The following is a 10,556-nucleotide window of genomic DNA, read 5'->3' on the forward strand; positions in this document are numbered from 1 at the left end:
CTGCATGGAGAGTAAAAGAGGAACGTGTACTCCAACACCACCACAAGACAATAATCCCTGCTCATTACTGAGCTGGTTTACAGATAACCAGGAAGATGAGAGGTAACAAATCTCCATATAGAAACACATGGGTTATTATAACCTAGCCCCTCTGGACAGATGTTTGCCTATCAACAGCTCCAGCTCCTCACATCCCATGTCCCCAGTTTGGCAAGATGAACACTGTCTACACACACCACCCAGGAAGAACAGTTGACTACCAGCAGAACCAACTCCACAGAGGATGTATTTATTTTTATACATTTAACACAGAGAAGACAGCTGCTGTGAATGGACTCAGCTTGCCCATGGTGCCCAGGACATTCAGAGCCAGAGGCAACCTGGCACAGTCCACAGGTACATGATTTCCAATCTGCAGGCAACACCTCCTAGAGACGGACCCAGTACATGGCACTGCGGAGGCGGTTGTAATCCAAGAGCTGCTCAATGGGACCTGAGTGAACAGAGGAAAGTTACTTTGAGACACAGTTAAAAAAATCTCTCTACAGTTTCTTATGGTTTTTACAGCAGATGATGGCAGAGCAGCCTGTGCTTGCAATCCATAGCAGCTCTGCACAAAACCAGGCAACTACAGCTCAAGCTTGCATCAGGAAAACTAACAGATACCAGCTCCTGACAGAATAAGGTGTTTTCTCACACTGCCCCACAATGCTCAGTACAGCTCCCCATACAGATATTAAATATAGGGAACCACCAAGTCATTTCAACTTCCTGCTCAAACATTGTCTCCCTTTTCCAGCCTGCTCCACTTTGAAGGCCAGAGGAAACAGCTGCAAGGAGGAGGGGAATTCTCAACACACAGGAAGGAGGCAGCAGAGCTGAGCTGCTTAGGCAGGTTTTCCGAAAGGAATTTGTCCTTGGCCAGACAGACATGCCAGAGCAGCACAGGAGAATCAGGTCCCTTCACTTCCCTTACATAAACCACCCTGACCCCAGGGTAAGGACACCTGGCAGACGTGCTGGGCCCGCACCCAGCTACAGGACTCCCTGTCTTAGGCACAGCTCCACAGCAGGCAGAGGTGGGAGCACAGCCAGCAGCTCACTGCCACTGCATCTCCATCACCTGCAAGTCTGATCTCGTGGCAAATGTGCCTTGGCACACCTCATGTGCACAGGCAGGAGGGTATCAGTGAAGAACCAGAGTGGCTTAACGAGTCAGGACAGACACATGAGGACTGCCTGTAACACTTGGACCCTTGGCCCTGCCTTGTTTTTTAAGTGTGTACTGATTGTCACCTACTACTCACCAACTGCTGCAATTGCCGGGCATTTGTCATAGATGTATTTACTGCACACATCTCTCACCATTTTTGCATCAACAGCCTAAAAGAGATTCAACAAGCAATTAATGACTCTTCCAGCGGATCTACACTTCTCAAAGTTGCAACTAACTGCTGCCATTACATATCAAGATCATTAAAAGATACAATCAGACCCTTGGAGCCATCTGCACCAACTGCCCAGCTCTGCCTGCGAGGATGGCCAACGTCCCTACATAGTGCATTCTCCTGGGGGTACAGACGACAAGGCCAAAATCAGAAGTCTTCTAAGGAATAGAGTGGCTGCAGAAATTCCACAAACTAGGTGTGGGACATCAGTAGGAAAACTGTTACAGGAATTTCAGGTTGTGCTGCTTAACACAATTGAATGCCCTCTTTTTGGGATGGACTGACTCCAGTCACAGGGACACAGCATACACTGTGTCTAAGCCAGAGATTCTGACAGTCAAATCAGCAGGATAACCACTGGACTGAGTCCAGGCAGTCTGATTAAGGGATAAGTAAACCACATGTTACTGCAATGTTACTGCAGCACACTAAGGCCAGACAATGCTGACACCCACCATGCTCAGGTATACCAGCCAAAACAAATGGATACCTACAGAAATCCTGGCATCCCACTCCTCCAGAGGGATACGGCGTCCATAGTGCAAGAGATGGCTTGCAATATTCTCACACACTCGTGTGGTACCTGGATGTTGAAGATATTGCATGGTCAGTGCACCAAGAAGCCTTCCAGAACAGCACACCCTGATCATCAGCCAAAGCACAGAGTAGAAAGTCTAAGCATTAAACCCTCTGCTAACAAAGCACAGTCCCAATTCCCACTCTATGCAGCTCCAGCAGGAGCTACACAATACACAGATTTCTTCACTCATCTCCCAAGTGTTAGAGCCAAGGCAGACCCGTTTCAGGATCTCAGTTCTTAGGTCACCAGCAGTATGTCACTCCTGGGAGCACAGAAGGCCGGGTTCAGTGGCTTTGACAATGTGGCAGGAGGAGTGTGGTGCAGGAAAAGCAAGTTTTGCCCAGTGCCTGCCAGCAGAACTGCAATCTTTAGCACAGGTCCTGCTCCCCAGGAGAACCTCAAGCAGAAACCCTCTGAAAGCTGCACAGTGGTCAATCCATCAACCAGAACATACCATCCAGCTGAGCCACCATGGCATTTCGGAGATAGTTCTTGGCTCTTGCCACTTCTGACTCTGTGGCACTGGTGCACACACGCATCCTGGAGAAGACATGGAAGCTCTTAAGATGTTTGTCTGCTCAGACAGAACATGAATTCCTCCCTTTCCCAGTCTCCTCAAGAATAAGCTGTTATCAACACCGCTTGTCTTGCAGGCTGACATTCATCCTGGATCTCCACAGAGCAGCAGGAGGCAGAGCTCCAGCACACAGGCAGGGGATTCAGCCAGCAGGATACACGCTGAGCTACACTCAGAGGTTCAGCAGCCCTGGTGCTGGCTCTGGCTTGCCCAGCAGGCACAGCAGCACGTGCTGTGCACGGCCCTATCACAGGAGAGGGAAGGCGTGTCAGCCATTCCCATGCATGGCAAGCTGCTATGGAAACTGATGCTGGAAGAACAAGACAGCTCCACAGTCTGTCTGGACTCCAGCTGCTACATCCCTTCTTCTCCTGCCAATGGGCCACGTCTCTGGGGCAAGGGCTCACTCCACCTGCTCCTCACAGAGGGGCTTGCAGCTCAGATGTAGCCTTGAACTGGCTCATGGACACAATAAGATGGACAGCCAGAAGGCTCCCAAACACTGGCTTGATTCCAGCAGCAGGCCATTCATCAGCCACAAGACAAGAAAGAGCCTGAGCAGCAGGAACTCTGCCTGCTTTGCTCAGGCTTAACAAGACAATGGAGATAAATCTCTTGGGCACCTAGGAAAGCCTTGTCTAAGGAATGATCTCACTTGTATATAAAAAGCCCCAAAGCCTCAGTGCTAATACTTGAAAGCATGAACAAAAGAGCAGAGGAGCCCTAAGGGACTAAAACAGCTCCTCAAAAGCCACATTCTTAGAGATTTACAAAAACCACTTACAGGATCACTTAACCAAGAAGTTACCAAGAAGTTCATAAAGAGACACAGCTCTCTGTAAACTTAATATGCTCCCCAGCAGCTCAGTCTCCTATAAGAGGCTCAGATCTTGAACAGCAACTTGTGCCAAAGTTGTACTTACCACTCTCCCTGAGCACAGAACATCATATCATCTACAGAGAGGGGATCAGAAACAAAATGGAAACCGAAGAGGCCAGTGTCAGAGTAGCAGGTGTTGAATGGCTCAAAACTGTGGCAGAGATTATGCTCCACAGCAAGCGTGGCCAGCTTGCTAGACTGATTCTGTAAACAAGGAGATGCTGTCAGCCATTTCATTTTCAGTTTCCTCACAGCTCAAATTCTTTCCCACTGAGTTGTTTTCACAAAGACCATAGACAAGACAGAGCGGAACACTTTGCTGAAGGAGAGCTTAATTTAGAGCCTTCATGTGGTCAACAGATGAGAATCACTGCTGGAAAAGCCACAGACAATGGCCTAGGAGTCCATCCAGCAGAACCACTTCCTTTCCCAGCTGCAGATGAAAAGCTGGTATGCACACCACCACAGGAGTGGAAAAAAATGAGAAGGACAAGGTCTCCCAGCAGCAGGGGTTACCACAGACATACAGACCAGACAGATTTCAGACAATAATGGATTCAATACTGAGGTTTTAAACAAGTTCCATTTGCTCTGCAGTGGTAAGACAAGCTTGCATCATGAGACTGTAGAGTATTCTGTCCTGCTTCCATCCCCACCCCCACTGAGTGGTTAGTTGTGAGGGTGGGAACAAGCTGCTGTGAATCCACCAGCTACACCTCTCCCACAAAAGGTTCAGTTCATTTGCCAGCATCACCTCTCAAGAACTGTCCTGGATTAGCCTCGATTACACTTCTATTTACTTTCCAGGCTCCTACCCCCTTCTCAGTTAGAAGCTAACCACAACAGCCTCTCCTAAAGCACATCCACCATAATAAAAAAAGCACATTCTCCATAACACTTCACATGAAAAGGCTCCAGGCTCTCCCTGCTGCACTCACAACTCTTACCTTGCCACCTCCGAATGTGCGGTCGTAGCGCCCTATGATAGCATTGGCCACGTTGAGCACCACGTTGTCAGGATCTGCCCATCCTGGCCCCTCCACAGCAAGAGCAATATGGGCAAGGGGCAGACCATCATCCCTGGCACGGATCTGCAAAATCATCAGAGAGTAGGGGAGAACTGCATCAACACTGCACTCTGTCTGCAGCCTGCTGCAATGCCAGGCTGACTAACTGGGGCACTTGATGTTATTCCAGTGAAATAAAAGAATCCCAGGCAGAACTGAACACAAACCAGCTGTTCTGATGTGAATTTTGCAGCAGATCACATGAGCAATAGCCTCACACTCCTAACGGGTTTGGGTCCCATCTAAAACCCAACACGTGGCAATAATCCCCAAGAAGAGAACGTGGGAGCACTACCAAGATGGTGCATCATCAGCTTCTCTGACACACATGAACAGACTTTTCCACTGAGAAGCAGCTCTAATTGCTTTCCCATTCATTCCACAGCTGGGCAACAGCTGCTCATTTTGATGGAGACCAAAACGAATTTACCTCACTCCCTGTGAAGCGACAGCGCCTGAGGGTAGGCACAGAATCCCCCTTGGATGTAAAAGGTGGCCCAGTGAAGTGCTGCTTAGCTGCATCTACCAGTTCTTTGTGGGAAATACCTGGTAATGATAAAAAGAAAGATCTCCAGTCTTAAAACAGACTAATGAAACAAAATTATCTGATTTTACATTAGTGATGTGAGACAAGTCTGATCACATGAAAATACCAAGGCTTCCCAGGATTACAAGGATCTAGAACTTACCTCCAGCAGCTGCCAGGACCATACGAGGTGCCTTGAAGTGAGTATCGACATATGAAACCAGATGTCCTCGAGTCATCCTCCTGGAAAGAACACAGAGACGCAGAACATCAGCATCTCCAACTCTGCAGGAATGAGAGGCTTAGAAGAAGCAAGTTCACACTGCAGAGACAACAATGATTGTCTTTGCTGCAGGGTAACAATGCTTTTTAGAAGCAAGACTGCACTGTGTACTGTGTTTGCCCTGTGCTCTAATTCTAGAACACAAAGAACAGGAACCAGCAGCCAAGATGGAGAGTTAAAGATACATTTCAATACAGACTGGAGAGTACTGAACCCAGTCACTGAGCTAACACAAGGCCACTGTGTTACGGGCATCCCTAGCTAATTTTTCTAACAAACTGAGAAGTAAGGGAGAAGGTTCAACCTGTCCCCTCCAGCCTCAGGAAGGGCTTGCATGGGCTGGTTCTAAGGAATGCATGCAGCATTACACTTTCACCAGTGCCAACGGGGAAAACAGAGTCAGGGCACAAGGAGAAGCCCATGGGCTCAGATCACCTCCATGTACACACTGTGCAGTCATCCCACCCAGGATCAGCAGTCGTGCACCCACACACTGCACCCCAAGGCTGTGCACCACACCCAGCCTGCTGCTCACTTGATGTTGTCTGTGGTCCCTTCAACGGTGTGGGCCAGCGAGGTCCCCTGGTAAGCAGTGGCATGAAGGTAATCAAAGGTGACATCTGTCAGGTTGCTGTCCATTTCCTTCAATTCCTGAAGGATGACAACACGCTCCTTCTCCATCTGAGACTCCTCCAGTGCACAGTTCTGCACAAGGTCACTCAGAAGCTCCACAGCTGCAACATAATTCCTACATTAGCATCCCACTGCCTGACTGCTACCCAGTGCTGCTGAAAGGAGACACACAGGAGTGAGCAAAAACCATGAGGGGGAGGGCATGCAACCTTGCAGAGCTGGGTGCTACCCATTCCCAAAGCATCTGGGAGGAACAAACAACACTGGTTTACCAAGAAGGCTCCAAACCAGCTTGCCAAGCACCCTCACCAGCACAGTGCAGGCTACATCTGCAGAAGATGAAGTGTATCAGAAGCAAGTTCTCCTCCAGATACACACTGAATCCTCACAGAGAGTTTGTGATGCCTACAGCACAGCCCATGTCTACCATAAGGCCCCTACTCAAATCACTGCCCCTGCCCAAAAGCAGCCCAGAGAAGGCAGCACGTGGCAGTGCAGAGCACGAGGAGCACCTGCAAGAGCTGCACTGAGGACTCCTCACACAGCAGCTCTTGCTGACCTCGGTTGCTAAGCTCCATAAAACAACCACAAACTGGTGAATTCCTCCCATCTTCCCTCCTGGCAAGGCAGTGCAGCCTGACATAACTGGAACCCTTGGTTTAGGGACGCATGGACACACAGCCTTGAAGCACCACATCACTGCACTGCTCTCTTCAGCTGCCAACCAGAACCTCCAATTCACTGCTCAGCTTCAACTTCAGTCCCCGGTCTGCTGATAGAAAAGCTGCTTGGGGATGGGAAACAGAAGCACATGCACTTAACCTCCCAATCAGACTCTGCCCTGGCCATCCTACCTTTGGGCATGTCCTTGGACAAGGCTTTTATGTAGAAGGCAGTTTGCTCACGGGAGGTGTACCCGTTCAGGTGAGCTCCCAGACTCTCCACTTCCTTCTCAAAGTCTGAGCCAGGACGCTTCTTTGTGCCCTAAAGGAAACCAGACAAACTCAGCTATGAAATGAACAAACTTCCCTTTAGGTCATAATTAAAGCAATGAAAATAACAATAAACACTGTCTTGTGAATCGTAAAAACCAAGGGCAGGTGCACAAGACAAGAGATTTAATACTTGGTTTATTTCCTCTAGATAAAGGATGGCTGAGGTGTATTTTGAAAGACCAACACAAACTGTCAATAAAGCTTGTGTTTATTGAAACACAATAAAGCTGCCTGAAAAAATAAAGGCTGTCATCACCACCAACCAACACAAACTCAGCAGGGAAGGAGACAACCTATGCTGAGACAACAGTGTTTGAGCAGCACATCCCTGGAAGTAAACCAACAACAAGCCCAAACCAAAACCAAGCAGGTTTCTAGCTATCCAAGCAGAAGAAGACAAATAGATGCAGAAGACTATTTCTAACACAGGGCCCATCTCTTAAGGAGCTAGCCAAATGCTGTAGCTGTCAATGAAGGCACAGGCTGAACTTGAGCCAGCAAGTCCCAGGCTTAGATGTCTTCTGCCTGTTCAGCAGACACCTGCATAATTTAAAAAGCAAGAAGTGTAGCCTCTGAACTTTGCTGTACCAGTAAGAAAAGCTAAGCAAAATAAATGGCAACAGGAAATGCTGCTTTGAACTCTCTGTGCTAACCTGAGGAAAGATGCTTCATAACACAGTGCTCTATGTGTACTACACTTTTTAATTGCAACTTTTTTCCTTTAAGAGAAAAACAGCAAATAAGAGTTATTTTTATTTCATGCATGCTTGCAAGTTGCTGAATATTCAAACCAATAAGCACCACATAGGCTAGATGCCATTTTAGACTTATTTTTATACTGTATGCAAAGACTCTAGGACTCAGATGACCTGGTTTACACCCTCTTTCAACAGCCACAGCCTCCAAAACGAGAGGTTAATGCATGGACAGAATATTCACGGCAGCTGTGTGCAGAGCTGGCACACATCCTCACCTTCAAGGCCATGTGCTCCACAAAGAAAGCAGCCCCGTTGGTCTTCGGGTCTTCATAGCGGCTCCCAGCCTTGATCCACACACCCACCTGGCAGCAAAACCAGCCAGTACCAACATCAGAGAGGAAAACAACCAGCACCCTAATGACACAAACACAGCAGCAGCGACAAGGGGTCTGCTACACGGACATTACACTACAAGAACCAAAATAAGAACAAACAAGCAACTGTTCCCTGCACGTATTTTGGCTTTTTCTCTGTCAGCTTCACCACATCTGGTTTTGCCAGAGAGATAACTTTTACTGCTCACTTACTGCTCATACAAAAGGCTGAGCAAATTTGTACAGCACAAAAACTTGTCTAAAGACAATACAACACCAGTCTGGGCCTCCTGCTGCTGTATTAATCCCATCTGTTCACAAAGAGAAGCAGTGGAGTCTGTCCTTTTTGGAAGACCAGCTGCAGGCCAGGCAAGGCTGATTGTTTCAAATAAGCCCTTAATTTATGTTAAGCTTACGGTGCAGGTTGGGTGATTGGACTCCTCTGAGGCTACCCGGAGGCCGTTCTCCAGGGTGGTGACCTGGGTCTCAGGCATATTCTGGAGTGTCTGGGCATAGGTGGCAGCACCTCGCTTCCTCGTCAAAGTCAATAAAGCTGCCTGTAAAAATAAAGGCTGTCATCACTACTAACACACTGTTCCCTCGGCAGGGCCGGGAACTCAGAGGTTTGAAGAGGTGGGGAAACCCAAGAGAAAAGCCGCACGAACCGGTCACACCCCAGTACCGGGGCAGAGAGCGGCTCGGTGGCAGCCCCGCACTGGGTGACAGTGACAGCCGCCGCTGCTCCCCGCCCGCCCTGCCCTGCTCCGGGGCTCGGGGGCTCCCACTGTCCGCCGCGTCCCCATGACCTTCCCGGCCGGGACACAGGCGGGCCCGGCAGTCACTCTGCACTGCGGGGCCTCTCGCGGCCCGGCCGGGCTCCCCCCCGCGCTGCCCCGGCGGGATGCGGTGACTCACGGAGGGGCGCGGGCCCCACAGCAGCGCCCGCCCGGCCGCGCTGCCCGCCCGGCACACTGAGCGCGCCGCCATCTTCTTCTTCCGCAGACCGACTGCCCGAGCGCCGCGCGCATGCGCAGGGGCGGGGCCGGGCGCGCGCAGAACGGGCGGGAGGGCGGGCGCGCCCCCTGGTGGCGGGAGGGCGCGGCGCGGGGGGCGCGGACGGGGACCCGGGAATGGGGGTACGGAAATGGGGTAACGGGAATGGGAGTACCGGGAAATGGGGATACGGGAATGGGGGTAACGGGAATGGGAATACCGGAATGGGAATACGGGAATGGGGGTACGGGAATGGGGGTACTGGGAATGGAGGTACGGGAATGGGGGTCACGGGAAATGGGGGTACCGGGAATGGGGGTACGGGAATGGGGGTACGGGAATGGGGACCGGGAGTGGGGGTATGGGAATGGGAGTACCGGGAATGGGGGTCTGGGAATGGGGATCGGGGAATGGGGGTACGGGGATAGGGATCCAGGAATGGGGATCCTGGGGAATGGGGGTCCCGGGGAACGGGCGTCACGGAAATGGGAATCCCTGGAAATGGGAGTCTATTGCTTACATTCCAAGAAAGAGTATTAAATACTGAAACAACCTATGGAAGGTGAAGTGGTTGTAAGTGTGAGAGTCCAGTGCGTGGCAGTCGCAGAAAGGAACCCATGACAGCCCTTTAAATCCCAACACACAAGCTGTGAGTTGGCAGTGTATGCCAGCTTTTACCAAATCACAGCAAACTGCAGATCACAAAAATTGGCCATTAGGTCAGATATATAATGAAGCAATAGGCATCAGCATCAATCCTGGTAAGTGGTATAAGAAATTACAGTATTCTTATTGACATTATCAGAAATTTCAATGAGTCTATGAAAATTACAAACTAGGCAAAAAAACAAAAGGGGGACACTGATGCTTACTGTGGCATAGTGTTTCCCAACAGAGATTTTCAAAATGTAAAAATTATATCATCCTTTAATCTGAAGGAAGGTATTAAAATGACAGTAAGGAAACTACATCAAATGCTAGAAATCTTAGTCAGTATACTTATAGACAGAAATGCCACTGGTACACTGAGAAAATGGACACCAATGCAGCAACATGGTGCTAAACCCCAGAAATGTCCACAGCTTCACTGTCTGGCATTTCATTAATATGCACATAGCAGCTCTACAACATTTCTACTGATCCCCTTCTTGGCAAACCACTAGTTTCTTCAGTGCCAAGATTTTAGGTAGATGATCTTAGTGATACAAATCTATGCCCTTCAAGTGAAATGTATTGTGGAGAGAAAATCCTGTCTGAGATGTTCAGTCATTCCATTTTCTAGACAGACTAAATAAAAATAAAGCCAAGCTATAGGATTGTGTACTTGCTATTACAAAACACCTGCCGGCATCTGAAAATAAGCTAGCAAAAAATCAGCGTAAATGACACTTGAGGCAAACAACCTTTTGAAGAGAATTATGGTGTGATAAATAAAAACAATACATTTCCAGGCTATCGAGGTACTTCAGAAAAGGATTGAGAGCAGAGGCTGAACTAGTGGG

General features: G+C 49.1%; 1 protein-coding gene across 1 annotated transcript; it reads right to left on the minus strand.

Moving 5' to 3' along the window:
- Window positions 1–273: 273 nt before the first annotated feature.
- On the minus strand, window positions 274–9,078 carry LOC128939712 (cytochrome b-c1 complex subunit 1, mitochondrial). The gene is made up of 13 exons (XM_054280852.1): window positions 8,977–9,078; window positions 8,478–8,618; window positions 7,963–8,049; window positions 6,849–6,978; window positions 5,897–6,095; window positions 5,242–5,321; window positions 4,983–5,098; window positions 4,433–4,576; window positions 3,529–3,689; window positions 2,483–2,568; window positions 1,943–2,031; window positions 1,308–1,383; window positions 274–493 (listed from the first exon to the last, which is right to left on the minus strand). Exons 1-13 carry the CDS (start codon window positions 9,046–9,048, stop codon window positions 429–431), a joined length of 1,446 nt encoding a protein of 481 aa, XP_054136827.1. The 5' UTR covers window positions 9,049–9,078; the 3' UTR covers window positions 274–428.
- Between the last annotated feature and the right edge of the window lie 1,478 nt (window positions 9,079–10,556).

Source organism: Melozone crissalis, unplaced genomic scaffold (genome assembly GCF_028551555.1).
Source record: "Melozone crissalis strain CALT ecotype California unplaced genomic scaffold, PUWL_Pcris_2 ptg000029l_1, whole genome shotgun sequence".
Lineage (NCBI taxonomy): Eukaryota > Metazoa > Chordata > Aves > Passeriformes > Passerellidae > Melozone > Melozone crissalis.